Source organism: Scyliorhinus canicula, chromosome 13 (assembly GCF_902713615.1).
Source record: "Scyliorhinus canicula chromosome 13, sScyCan1.1, whole genome shotgun sequence".
NCBI classification, from domain to species: domain Eukaryota; kingdom Metazoa; phylum Chordata; class Chondrichthyes; order Carcharhiniformes; family Scyliorhinidae; genus Scyliorhinus; species Scyliorhinus canicula.
Window position 1 is genome coordinate 22,322,251 of NC_052158.1, and position 14,969 is coordinate 22,337,219.

Here is a 14,969-nt window from a genome sequence, read left to right on the forward strand (position 1 = left end):
TATGTAAGCTGTTTTGTGCCTCTTGACGAGAAGCTCCACTTCTCTTGTCATCCAATGCTCCTTCATCTTACCATTCCTTCCTCGTCTCAGTGGGTCAAAGCAAGTCAGCACTCGCAGCATGTGCTCCGTAAACAATTCCCACATTACTGTTGTGCATTTCCCCAAGAACATTTGTTCCCACTTTATGCTCCTTAGCTCATGTCTAATAGCAGTATAATACCCCTCCCCAAATTAAACACCTTCCCATACTGTGCGTTTCAATCCCTCTCCATGACTATGGTAGAGGCCAAGGAGTTGTGAGCACTGTCACCGAAATGCTCTCTCACCGACACATCTGACCCCTGGCCTGGTTCTTTGCAGAGCACCAAGTCCAATATGGCCACTCCTCTAGTCGGCCTATCAATATATTGAGTCAGGAATCATTCCTGTACACACCTGACAAAATCTGCTCCATCTAAAATGTTTGCACTAAGGACGTTCCAGTCAATATTAGGGAAGCGCAAGTCACCAATGACAACAACTCTGTTACTTCAGGAGTTTTCCAAGATCGGATGCCCAATCTGTTCCTCTATCTCTCTGCTGCTATTGGGGGGGATAGGGGGGGGGGGGGGGTGCGTCTGTAGAAAACACCAATAAAATGACTGCTCCTTTCTTGTTTCTGATTTCCAACCATACTGACTCAGGAGACAAACCCTCCTTAACGATATCCTTTCCTGCAGCTGTGGTGCACTCCCTAATTAACAGTGGCACTCCCCCTCCTCTTTTACCTCCCTCCCTATTCTTCTTAAAACATCTGAAGCTCGGAACATCTGACAACCATTCCAGCCCCTGTGGAATCCATGTCTCCGTTATGGCATCACCATCGTACTTCCAAGTACTGATCCATGCTCTGTTCATCTCTCTTATTCCTGGCACTACTTGCATTGAAGCAGACACACTTTAACAAATTCCACTGTGTAAACCTTGCCGTATCACATGTTTATCCTTCCTCAAATACTTGCTGCATACCATTTCTGCTTGTTCAACGGCTACCCTATCCTCTGATCCACAGCTCTGGTTCCCATCCGCCTGCCAACTACTTTAAACCCTCCCAAAGAGCTCGAGCAAACGTCCCACCCAGGATATTGGTGCCCCTCCAGTTTAGGTGCAATCCGTCAGGTACAGTTCTCACCTTCGTCAGAAAATATCACATTGATCCACATATCTGAAGCCTTCCCTCCTGCTCCAGCCCTGTAGACAAGTGTTCAGCTGCACTCGCTCTCTGTTCCTTGCCTCACTTGCACGTGGCACCGGTAGCAATCCTGAGATCACTACTCTGTTGGTCCTGCTCTTTAACTTCCAACCTAACTCCCAAAAATCACTTCTTAGATCTGCCTCCCTTTCCTTAAATATCTCGCTGGTGCCTATGTGCCCCACGACTTCTGATTTCTCCCCCTGCCCCAGAAGAATTCTGTAGACTCGATCCGAGACATTCCTGGCCCTGGCCCCCAGGAGGCAACATAACTTCTGGGAGTCTCATTCGCGACCACAGAATCTCCTATCTAATCCCGTAACCATTGAGTCTCCTATCACTACTGCTTTTCTATTCTCCCCCCTTCCCTTCTGACCCACAGAGCCAGACTCAGTGCCAGAGACCTGGCCGCTAGGGCCTTCCCCCGGTAGGTCATCCCGCCCCCCCAACAACATCCAAAACAGTGTACTTGTTTTGAAGGGGAACCGCCACGAGGGACCCCTGCACTGTCTGCCCGTTTGCTTCCTTTCCCCTGAATGCAACCTAGCCCGTCTTGTTTTGTATCTTGGGTGTGGCGACCTTCCTGTACCTCTTCTCTATTACCCTCTCTGCACCGGATGATCCGAAGTTCATCCAGCTCCACTTCCCTAACACGGTCTTTGAGGAGCTGGAGGTGAGTGCACTTCTCGCAGGTAGAGTCAGCGGAGACACCAGTGATATCCCTCACCACCCACATCCTACAGGTGGAGCATGCAACTTCCCTAGCCTCCATCCCCTCTTACCTTTTAGAATATACTTGCCCTGTGGACCAACTGGAACTCCCCCCTCCGACTCTGCTCCCAGTCAGCAGCACTCTCTGTAAACTCCCGGCTCCCTTCACGGTCTTTGAGGAAATGTAGGATATAAAAGGAAAGGATTAATTTGCTCCCTCCTCACCTAACTCCCTCAGCCACCAAACTCTCACTATAGCACTCAAATGCATCCAGTGCAAACAAAGTCTGCACCTGTAGCTGGCTCACCGTTACACTGTGACTCTCGCCTCTGAAAACTGGCGTAATCCAATTAACTAATTAACAAGCTGCAGCTGCAAGTAGAACCTTTGTTTAAAGGTGATTGAAAATTCACCATCTTCTAAACCAAACAGCAACTTTTAAGTTAATTAACTAAATAAAAAAAGACTAGACTTCAGATGAAATTGAGCCCTTAATGTCCCTCGGTCACCAAACTCTCACTCTAGCACTCAAATGCACCCAAAGTCAGCACTCAGTGCAAACCAATAAGATATTTAGCAACCATATAAATACATTGGCTTCAAACGAGGATAGATGGCTGGCAATTCTGCTGTTGATGGCTCTTCCCCCGACGTCACAGACATCTGTTCCATCTACAATACCTAAAGCAGATTGTTGGTGAATTTATCTGTACTCGACGCGAAGATTAGAATGGGAACTCTGTGACCTCGACGCCATCCAAGACTGCCGCACGCTTGATCGTTAACATGTTCAGGGTTTTACATATTGATTCACTGGCTTGCATATGAACATAGAAACAATGAGTAAGCATTCAGCCCCTCGTTTTTTGTCCGCAATTTTAAAAGATAACTTCTCATCTGACAGAAACCACAAATCCCATTTCCCCAACCCTTGATCAACTAACACTCGTTTGTTTGCCTAGAAATTATTCACCTCTGTTTGAAAACAAAAATCAAAGACTCTGCTTCCACGATTTTTCAATATCACAGACGAACTTCAATAAGTTGGTTTAACATGATCTGCGTTTCAGAAAACCATGATGGCTCTGCCTGATTATCTTGAGCTTATCGACGTGCTCTGCTGTAACTTCTATAATAATGGCTTCTGAAATTTTCCTTACGATAGGTGTCAATCTAACTTATCTGTCGTTTCTGATTTTCTGTCACGATCTTTTTGTATTATATAGTTACATTTGCCATCTTCCAATAGAATGGGACCTTCCCGAATCTGGGCAAATTTGGAAAATATATCTCTCAGCATTTATTTAAGACGCCAGGTTGAAGTCCATCATTATCCGGGGGCTTTTCAGTCGCCAACTCCAATAATTTGTTCACTACCAATTGTTTGGTGGCTGCAACCTTGATGCGATCATCCTTCCTTCCGTTTTTTGCTTTGCATCTCCTGCTGAACTGTTGCTTGTATCATCTACGGTGGATAACGCTGAAAAATGCTTGTTCAATTAATTTGCTGTATGCTTATTTTCTATTAATCATTCTCCATACTCAATTTATTTTTTAACTCATTATTTTCGCTATAGTTACGAACACTTTTCCTTTTTCATATAGCTGGCAAGACTTCCCATTCGCTCTTATGTTACTCTCCTTATTGACCTCTTAGATATCCTGTGTTGTTCCTTATATTCTGCACAATGGACGGATCTTCATCATTCTTTGCATAATTTATGTTTTTTTCTTACAGTTTGCTACTACCGTTAACATTTTCACTTAATCGAATAAGCTGAGCTGTGCATCCGAATTTTATTTGCTCCTTGCAATGAATATATTCTGTGCATTCTGAAATATCCCCTTACATATTTGCCGCTGCACATCTTTTTATCTATCACCTCTCTATTTGAGAAATCACATGAGCCAACTCTGCCTTCATGCCCGCATACTTGCCCTTATTTTAGTTTCTAAGCTTGGTTTCAGACGCCCTCTTCCCTCCTTTAAACTATTGTAATATTACATCATATTCTGACCGTTGCTACCAAGGGCTCCCTTCACAATAAGATGAGTAAGTAATCCAATTGATCTGCACAGTACCAGGCGCAGTATAATTAGCTCCATGGTCGGCTCCAGAAAATGTCCTTTTACGAAACCATCGACAAAGGAAATGACGTGCTAATCTTGGTCACCTTTCTCCAAATGACATTTCCAGTTTTCACCTAGATTGGTTATCTCACGATTCCGTCGTGCCTTTCCAACACGAGGCGGCTCCTCATACTCTCTATCATGCTGCGTGCTTTCTATTAGGGGGCATGAACATGCCTCTGACGGTTAATTATTAGTAACGAGCAAGCAGTGCGCCCCTCCAAGAAACGTCCTGGAACATCTTGTCAACGGGCCTTGGACAGAATCTCCAAAGTCTCCAAAGTCTCTTAATTCGAAGGGCAATTGCCGGAGATGCATGGAGCACCAACATATGCAGGAACCTGTACAACTTACAGTATATCCACATTAAAAAGCATACCGCAATTCCTTCTTCATCGCTGTTCAAAGCAATATGCTAACTGCTTACAATCCCATGTATTTTATGGAGGTCAACAAAACATCCCATTTCCAACAGTCAAGCGAACTCTGTCTGTTCAGTCATTATTCCCTTGACACCAATCCCTTGAGCGAATTATTAAACTTTATTTAAAACTTTTGGGCGATTCTAAATATTCTTCATTGTGTAAAATGCAGCTTATGCTGGTGTGAGTTCGAAATATACTCTGTATTGACAGGTATTACATTTCATTATTATTCTCTTTTCATGGATTAGAATTAGAACAGTGCAGAAGGAGGCCGTTCGGCCCATCGAGTCGTATCCGGCCCTCTGAATAAGCTCTCTCCCACCTCCTCGCGACCCTGTAACCCCAAGTAAACCTTGAGTGTTAGACCTAACGTGCGCATATTTGGACTTTGGGAAGAAACTGGAACACCAAATCATGTGAGGAGCGGTTGAGGCCTCTCGGTTAGTACTCGCTGGAGCTTCGAAGGATTTGGGGGACGGGATTCTTTTTAATTTTACTGGACACTGAGTGGCTTAGATAGAGTGGATATCGAGAGTCTGTTTCCACTCGGAGGAAACACTAGAACTCCAGGGCACAGCCTCAGACTGAAGGGATGATCCTTTAAAACTGATTTGAGGAGGAATTTCTTTAGCCACATGTTGGTGAATCTGTTGAACTATTTACCACAGCAGGCTGTGGAGGCCAAAATACCGAGAGTCTTTAAGACAGAGATAGATATATTTTGATTAAAAAGGGGTTTACGGGTTATGGGTAGAAAACAGTAGAATGGGGATGAGAAACATATTAGCCATGATTAAATGGTGGAGCAGACTTGATGTGCCGAAATGCCTTATTTTGTTCCTATGTGAAATAAAATGAAAAAGTGAAATGAAAATCGCTTGTTGTCACGAGTAGGCTTCAATGAAGTTACTGTGAAAAGCCCCTAGTCGCTACATTCTGGCGCCTGTCCGGGGAGGCAAGTACGGGAATCAGACCGTGCTGCTGGCCTGCATGGTCTGCTTTAAAAGCCAGTGATTTAAACCAGCTCCTCGGTCTTATGCTCCAAAACACGCAGACACGGGGAGAAAGGGCAAACTCCGTACAGACGGTCAGCCAAGGCCACAATTGAACTCGGATCCCTGCGGCTGTAAGGCAACAGTGTCACCGTGCCGTCCTTCAGTTTATGCTCTTCTTTGTCCCATAGTTAATCATCCAGACATTCCAGCACAAGTTGCCAACTGGATTAGAATGGAAACGTTCATATTCTGAACGTATTTTCAGAATTTGGATTTAATGTTACTGAATGTTTTCAAATGTTTTCGCTCTGAAACATAGAGACCCGCTTTTCCTTTTTATCTTGTGACCAGGGAACATTATTCAGTTTAATGCAGTAATAAGTCTTACAACACCAGGTTAAAGTCACCAGGACTTTAACCTGGTGTTGTAAGACTTCTTACTGTGCTCATCCCAGTCCAACGTCGGCACCTCCACATCTTATTCAACGCGGCGAGTGATCCATTATGTTCACGAGACTACTGGTTTACCAGTTCACGTCTGCAGATATAATGTGCTCTATTAGATGTCCAGTCTGTTTTCAATCTCTTTTTAGTAACAATATACACCAATATTCAGACGAAATTCCTTCGTGCCCAAGCTTCTGTCTCAACGTCATTCAAGGTACATGCATCACTCGCAAAGCAAGGAATGTAAACAAAATATGAATTGCTTGGCGGGATAATTGTTGAATTTGTCTCTCCTTTTCTAGATGTCACTAAATTGAAGAAAGATCTAAAAGATCTAGGTGAGAAAACTACCGAATATATATTCCTCCCATCGTGTTCGACACGCTGCCAGGCGTGGTTCCAGCTTTAGCTGTTTCGTATCTGCTGTAATATTTTGTGTTAAATCTTTACATTAAGAAAATGATTACATAAATTCCCCGCCGCAACATTGCGTTTGTCTATAAGTAAATTATATGATCGACGTTCATGCAAAACCGTTTAGTACGTTCATATGATCAACAAGGGAAACTCGCTTCTTTTTAGGCATTGAATGGAAACATTTCAGCCTTGCATTCTGCCTCAAAATACGAAGCAACTGAAGTTTGTAAATAGAAACCTAAGACGTGTGCAACAGCAAAATACTGCAACTGTAAGTCTGAAATAACACAAAAAGTTCTGCAAATACAAAATACGTCTGAAAGCATCTGTTGGGAGAGAAACAGGTGAATTTTCAGCTCGAAGTAATTTCTGCGGAACGGGAGAAATGGAAAAATGCAAGATGAGTAAAGTATGTCGAACTTTCTTTTGTGGCAAACGAAAGTAAATGTGGCAGGTCCGTCGTAGTGCGCAAGACAGGAAACATTTAACGACAAAGGAGTTGGTGGGTCACAATAAGGATAATTGGTGTTCCCACACGAAGTGAAGTGACATAAGTTTCCACAACAGCGGTGAATTTTAGAATAATGCATAGCTACCCCGAAAACGGAAGAAAATCGAGGTGAACATTAAGAATGAACCATAGATTAAACAGGCAATAGAATGGTGACAAAGATAAAGGAGTGAATTTCCTTTGCACAATGTTGAGTCGAGACGTTGTAAAATACCTAAGAGAAGGATTAATTACTGTTTCCGAGCTCCCCCAAGGCTGACTGAGCGTGGACATAGTGTGAGATCAAGTTGAAAAATGTAACTGATACCCATGGGATGTTTGGGTTATCTTTGCGAACTGACCAAACGTTTCACACGAAGCCGCCACGAAATCCTTTTTTGTTTCCGGTATCTGGAGCAGCACTTAACGTGTATAACGAATACCGGTTACTACATTGAAGCTGGTAATCTAGCCAACCCGAGCCTCAACCTCCCCATGCCAATATTCTGACCCTTCTTGACGGCACTATTACATTCATGTGCTGGAGATTAAACGCCTGTCATTTTCAGTGACCTCTCATTATCCAGGGTCAGACACACTCGTTCGCGATGAAACAGTGATGCTCTTTCAGTTCAGAACATTGTGTTCCATATTCGAAATGCGTTGTTCAGCTGCCAGAATGACCTCGGGCTTCTGATAGTCTGACACCTGAGTTCGCCGATCAGCTCAGAAGCAATTTTTTCTATAATTTACAAGTGTGGTATTGCAGTGGTGCTCACGGAAACCTGAGCAGTAGTCCACCCTTGTATCAGGTAACTTAAAGCCCTCTGGTATCAGCAGCATGTTGAAAAATTGCAGGTCAAATACTTATCAGCATTTGTATCCAGCACTGATTGTCCCAGTCTTAATCGTGCCTCCCCGTGTCCCACTTCTCTTGGGTTGCAGCTATTATAGTTTAAATTACAGCTCCGTTTGTCATTAATATTGTTTGCTCTCTTGACCAAAGCGATTGCGCTCCACGATCTATTTTACTATCGATTGTCTCAGTTCGACCGGCATAATTCATTTTGTTCTATTTTCCACGCTGGCCCCACACCCGACCCAACACGCACAAATAGCCACAAAAAGTTGAAAGCTCATTCGAAAATCTAAGTCTGATTCTCTCGGCACAGATGCTGTCAGAACTGCTAAGCCTGTCAATTTCTATTTTATGCCATGATATACTTCGTGTTTTCTGAGGCAATGATTCAGAGCTCCAAATATTCACTTTCATTGACACATCACAACTTTTGGCTCAATGCGTATGTAACTTGACATATCTTTTGATATTCGTAATGGGGTATAATAATTAGCGTGTGTTTTTCCGAAACAGAAATTGACAATGATGCGAAAGACAAAGGTAAATGGCGAATGAATCAACACATGTAATTTAATATTACCCAGAAATATTTCTAGTCTTGAGTGTCGTTAGCCATAAAATCACCCCAGGAAGTTAAAATTCTTCCCTAGAAGAATTCTTCAGAAATCCGGAGAAAAATTACTCACCATGGAATGCTCTACTTTGTATCTCTCGCATAGTTTAATGACATAGTTTGTTGCTTTAACTTTGATTGTAAATGATAACTATTTTTTACCCTCGCAAAAAGTTGTTTCTTGGAGGTTAACGACGAGAATGCCAAGGGTATATATTAATTTTATTTCAGTAGGTAGAACCATTTACTTGCATTTATATCAGTCTTGACCAGGATGCTGTCCATATTTTATTTCATTTGTGCTCGGACTTCTATATCTAAGGTGCTGTGAAATAAAGTGAATTCTGTGTAATCATGAGGGAACATGACACGTTCTTACGTCATACTCTTGTTATCATCTATATCGTTATGGTTAATATGCTTAATAGTCAATGCTTCAATAATTTTCGAGGGGCAGTGCTAGTCACATACTCACATAGTCACATACTCTTAAATACATTAACGGACAGCGATGTATATTCGCGGCCTCGTACTTTTGGGAAGAATTCCGAATTCGGTCAAAAATTCGATTTAACTTCCATCAATATAACTGCAACTATCAGTCTCGTATGAACTAGAAAAACTCCTTCCGAAAGTTCAAAAGACGAGTGCCCATGGACAACTCACTCTTTACAACTTGGTTTGAAATTCATACGATCCCATCAATCAGAGAAGGCACACACATTGCAAATACCCGTGTTCCCTCTTTGGTTAGTTGAAATGTTTCGATCTGTTCTGTCCTTCTAGTCTTTGGTATAGACTCCAGTTAATTTCCAGAAGCAGAAAGAAGGCTTATTTTTCTGTAATATTTTTCTTTCACTCTTTCAATGTCATTAAATTGTGGAGTGGCCGGCACACATTTTCAGAAGAGCCGTGTCCATTTTAACTCAAGAAAGTTTGAAAAGCATCGTTCGGGGATGTGGAACATGTTTCCAACATGTTTCCTTTCGATATCTGGCATAGAAAATTAGTTTTGTGGTGACGTGCCACTCTATAAAACCATTATTCTCTTTTTACCTTTTGTTTTTCATAATTTAGCTTTATTGACATGGGATTCTCATTCAAGATTCATTTCGTTCAACTATCTGGCATGTTCTGCCCTTATTGTGCTGCATGTATATATGCAAAGTTATACAAAGAACAAAGAACGCTGCAGCACAGGGCCAGTTCCCTCCACCCACCAAGCCTGCGGCAATCTATATTCCTTATTTATACCTATTACTTATTGCCCAAACGACCTGTTCCGCCCTGATTCCCTGCCCGTTCATTTGTCTACCAAGATACATCTTTTAAAAACATATTTTAATTCTCCTTTTTCACTATTTCATCAAATTTACACCCGCCAATAAATAATCAACAATACGAAATACAATGGCAATCGCTTAGCCAACAATCCCTTCATCCCACCCACCCTGAAACAGCCGCCAACATTTTAAATACAAAACAGAAAATAAAAAGTATCCGTAATCCACCACCAACCCATACATAATCACCAATGACCTATACATTCCAACGTCCCCAATCCCCACCACGTGCTAATATTCGGTGTCATTTAATTCTTAATAACGCATCATAAACAACGCCCATGTGTTGTAGAACCCTTCCAACCTTCCCCTCAACTGGAACTTCACTTTTCTGAGCCAAAAGAACTCCACCAGGTCCCCCTTTCACTCCAAGGCACAGGGCGGAGAAGCTGACCTCCACCCCGACAAGATCCGCCTTCGGGCGATCAGCGAGTTAGAGACTAATAAATATGCCACCGCACCCGCCTCCAAACTCGGCTGATCCGACACAATGAATGTGGCCTCGAGAGGACCTGGTTCGAGTCACACGTGCACCAACTTCGAGATACCCTGAAGACTTCCCTCCAATACCCCTCCAGTTTGGGATAGGGCCAAAAATGGATGATATTTGCACCCCCAACCCCCGCCCCCCTCACCACACAGCCTTCACAACCATCTTCCACCCCCTCAAAGAGCCGGTACATCCTCGTCCTTGTGAGGTGCGCCCTCACGAAATACGTTGACACATTTACTGTCCCGAGCACCACACACCGCAACCCCTCCTCTATACCCTCGCACATCTCTTACTCCCACTTTTCCTTAATCCTCTGCAGCGATACTTTATCCTCCCGCAGAATAACCCCATAATTCGCCGACACCACCCCATTTTCTATTACCCATGTCGTCAGTACCTCATCCAACAGTGGAGGAAGGCTCTCTACCTCCTTCCTGGCGAAATCTCGGACCTCTATGTATCTAAACATCTCCTCCTACCCCAACCCACACTTCTCCCCAGCTCCTCCAGGCTCACAGCCCGACCCCCCAGAAACAAATTCTTTAATACCCGAACTCCTCTTCCTCCAATCTACGATATCCCCCATCCCACTTCCCTGGCAGACACATATGTTTCACCCGAAACGGCATTCCCAATGAACCCGCCCACAACCTAAAGTGTTGGTGCAATGGTCGCCAGATCTTCAACATCGCACGAACATCGGACACCCCAAATATTTTCCATGGGCGATCCGGAGCGGCGCTGTTGCCAATCCGCTGAACCCCGACCCCCAGCACAGACTCACATCAACTCTAACCCAGTAGGAGTCCCCCCTAACCTCGCTCTTCGCCTTCTCAGCAGTTACCGCCCAGTAGTAACACAGTAAATTCGGAAGACCCGTCCCCCTGATTGCCATCCTTTCTGGAACAGCACTTTCCTAATCCTAGCCAACCCCCGCCCCCAAATAAACGAGTTAATAATCTTTTTCACTTCCTTAAAAAACACATTTGGCGCGAAGATCAGAAGGCACTGAAAAATGAGCAAATACCGCGGCAATACAGTCATCTTAATTGCCTGTACCCAACCCCCAATAACAAGGGAAGACCATTCCACAATGACTAGTCCGCTTTCACCCTCCCACCAAACAAGTAATATTATACGTATGGAGGCCCAATCCCGTGCCACCTGCACCCCCAGTTGTCTAAAGTGAGTTGCGCCATACGGCATCTCCCCCCTGCCACCCCCCGACCCAGCAGCCAGCCCCCTATCGGTATAGGAAAACATATTCATTTTGTCAAAATTTTGCATATACATGAAAAAGACCCAAACACTCGAAGCAGCTCCAACATACCACCCATTCGAGGCACGTTTTTCCTACAGACACAATAACAAATTGTCTATGCTCAAGGCCCCTCCCTCCGCATTCACCCTTCGACATCCCAAAACTCCTCAATGCGATAGCCAAGGACTCAGTCGCCAGTGCAAACAATAGGGGGACATACAGGACATCCCTGCCTGGTCCCTGGGCGCAGAGCACAATACCCCCACTTCATACTAATCGTGCAGACAACCGCCCTCGGCTCCCTATACAGTAATCTTACACACTCCGCAAATCGCGGTCCAATCCCAAAGCGCTCTAAACCCCACATCAAATACCTCCTCTCTGCCCGGTCAAATGTCTTCTTGGCCTCATTCAATGGAGCCACCAATTCTGTCTCCTTCCATCCGCCGGTGCCATAACTACGTTCAACACCCACTTAATATTCGAAACGCGCTCTCTCCCTTTCACAAACCCCGTGTGATCTTCCCAAATTACCTTCGTACTCCTCCAACCTACCCGCCAAAACCTTCAACAACACCTTTGCATCCACATTCAAGAGCGATATGGGCCTAACCGTCCAACGCTCAGTCGGATCTTTATCCTTCTTGAGCAATATGAAGATCGATGCCTGCCCCAAAGTTTGTGTCAACACCCTCTTCCCTCTCACATCCTCAAACATCCCCACCATCAGCGGCACCAACGTATCCCTAAATGTTTTATAGTACTTCACAGGAAACCCATTGGGCTCTGCTACCGTCACGACTGCATCCTCCCAATCACATCCTTTATCTCCTCCTCCTCTGTCGACCGTCGAATGTGGCCTTTTCTTGCTCCCGCAACTTCAGATATTCCAACCCATCCAGGAATTCTGCATCCCTCAATCGTCCCTCAGTGGATCTGACCTACAAAATCTCTCATAAACCTCCTCAAACAGATGATTCATCTGGTCCAGAGCCACAAACAACTTCTCTCCCGTATCCCGCACGTGAGCAATTTCCCCTGCTGTCACCTCCCTCCGAAGGTGGCCTGACAGCATGCGCCTTTCTTCTTCCCATACTAGTAGAACTCCTCCCACCCACCTCAATTGACGCACTGCTTTCCTTGTGGACAGCCGATCAACCCTCGCCTGCAACTCCTTCCTCTTTTCCAACAGTGCTAGATCCACATCCTCTGCACAATTCCTGTCCAGCTCAACTATTAACTGTTGTCACTTCAGCCTCTCCTCGTTGTCCACCTTTGGTTTGAACTATTTCAACTGTCCCCTTACCCTTGCCTTCAAGCTTCCCATATGACGCACCTTCGACGTCTGCCTTATACAATTAAACTCCACGTATCCCTTATTTTCCCAATCATATCAGAAAAGATCGGTCCCCAACAACACCACATCTAAGCTCCCTGGCCGGTCTCTGCACTGACCCCTTCTACAACACCATGTCCACCCAATGCACGCCGGATCTGATATTGCAATTGCAGAATATTTCGACCACTTGTCCCCGGCCAAAAGTGCCTTCCCCATCACAAAGAAATCTATCTGCGAGTAGACCATATGAACCGAAGATAATAACGAATACTCCCGCTCCCCGGGTGCAATAACATCCAAGGAGTCACTCCTCCCATTTCCACCATAAGCCCAGAGAACGCATTTGCCCCCCACCCCGCCCGCTGAATGGGCAAGTGACTGTGGCCACGACCTGCCCAATATTGGTACCTGCACTAAGTTCTAGTCTCCATTCACTATCAATTCATGTAAATTCAAGTCGGGAATGGCCCAGCACACCTATTTTACAAACCCTACATCATCCCAATTGGGACGACACATGCTGACCAACGCCACCAACCTACCCCCAAAGTTCACGTTTCAGTACTTCCCTGTTTCTCCAACACTTTTTCCATTTGGAACCGCACACGTTTACTAACCAGTACAGCAACCCGCCGTGCCCTGCCATCAAAACTCGAGTGAAACACCTGACTAAGCCAACTCTTCCTAAGCGTCACCTAATGCTGCATCCTCAAGTGGGTCTCCTGTAGTATCGCCACACCAGCATCCATGATTTTCAGATACGCAAGCACCCTTGACCTCCCAACCCCCTCACCTTCCACGTAACTTTAATAACAAGGGCTATAGCTGCTTCCTCTCTTCCTATCAACCATCATCACAACTCCGGGCCCTGCCATCTGAGCCTGACCCGCACCTATCCAGTGTTAACATCGAACCACCTTTTCTCCTCCCAGAATCCTCCCTTGACTTCCCTCGACAAAGCCCCCCCAAAGTCACCAAGTATCGCCCCCCCTTTTCACACCTCCGAGGCCCATTCAAACCTGCTCATCAGGCTTCAATGTCCGCAGTCCCTTACCAAACAGACCTCTGTTTACTAGCCGATTGAAGTTTTTTCGTGCGGGGCCCCTGCCCAGACGCCCCCCCCCCCACCCCCTCCAAGCCCAGTCCCAGGAAAACAATCGAACATAAATCTCAGAAAAAACTATTGCTTCAAAGAAGGACAATAAAAAACCCCTCTAAAACAGAATGACTTAAAAACATAAATCAAAAGATAGGGTAGCTGTTGAACAAGCACAAATAGTATGCAGTGAGTCTGTGAGGAAGGATAGACAGTTGAAAGGGCAAAGTTTCCCTCAGTGGAATCGGTTAAAGTGTGTCTGTTGCAAAGCAAGGAGTGTCAGAAATAAGGGAGATGAAGTTAGAGCGTGGATGAGAACTTGGAATTAAGATGTTGTGGTCATTACGGAGACATGGACTTCACAGAGGCAGGACTGGTTGTTATATATTCCGAGGTTTAGATGTTATAAGAAGAATAGGGAAGGAGGTAAAAGAGTAGGGGAGCATCACTGTTAATTAGGGAGTGCATGACAGCTGCAGAAAATGAGAAAGTCGAAGGTGGATTGTCCATGAGTCAGTATGTGTGGAAGTCAGAAACAAGAAAGGAGAAGTAACTTTGTTGAGAATTTTCTATAGACCCCACAATGGCAACAGAGAGATAGAGGAACAGATTGGACGACAGATCTTGGAACGGTGCTGTAGTAACAGAGTTGTTGACTTGCGTGACTTCAACCTCCCTTATATTGATTAGAGCCTCCTTACTGTAAATGGTTTGGATGGAGCAGCTAGAAGTGTGGGTTACTAATTTTGCCGATGACACGAAGGTTGGTGGAGTTGAAGATAGTGTCGAGAGCTGTTGCAAGTTACAACAGGACATTTACAGGGATGCAAAGCTGGGCTGAGGAGTGGCAGATTGAGTTCAACCTGGACAAACGTGAAGTGATTCATTTTGTAAGGTCGAATTTGAATGCTGAATACAGGGTTAGGCAGGATTCTTGGAAGTGTGGAGGAACAGAGGGATCTTGGGATGCATGTTCATAGATCCCTCAAAGGTGCCACCCTTGTTTATAGGGTTGTTAAGAAGGCGTATGGTGTGTTGGCCTTCATTAACCGGGGGATTGAGTTCAAGGGCTGCGAGGTTTTCCTGCAGCTTTATAAAACCCTGGTTCGGCCACAATT

The 14,969-nt window shown here is 44.8% G+C and overlaps 1 protein-coding gene across 1 annotated transcript in view; it reads left to right on the top strand.

Moving 5' to 3' along the window:
• LOC119976524 (golgin subfamily A member 4-like) overlaps nucleotides 1-14,969 on the top strand; it is a 1,176,663-nt gene that overhangs the window by 106,026 nt on the left and 1,055,668 nt on the right. Inside the window, exons 16-17 of the mRNA XM_038817077.1 lie at nucleotides 6,243-6,278; nucleotides 8,220-8,246. Coding sequence (XP_038673005.1) covers nucleotides 6,243-6,278; nucleotides 8,220-8,246 — 63 coding nt within the window. The remainder of the gene's footprint in view (nucleotides 1-6,242; nucleotides 6,279-8,219; nucleotides 8,247-14,969) is intronic.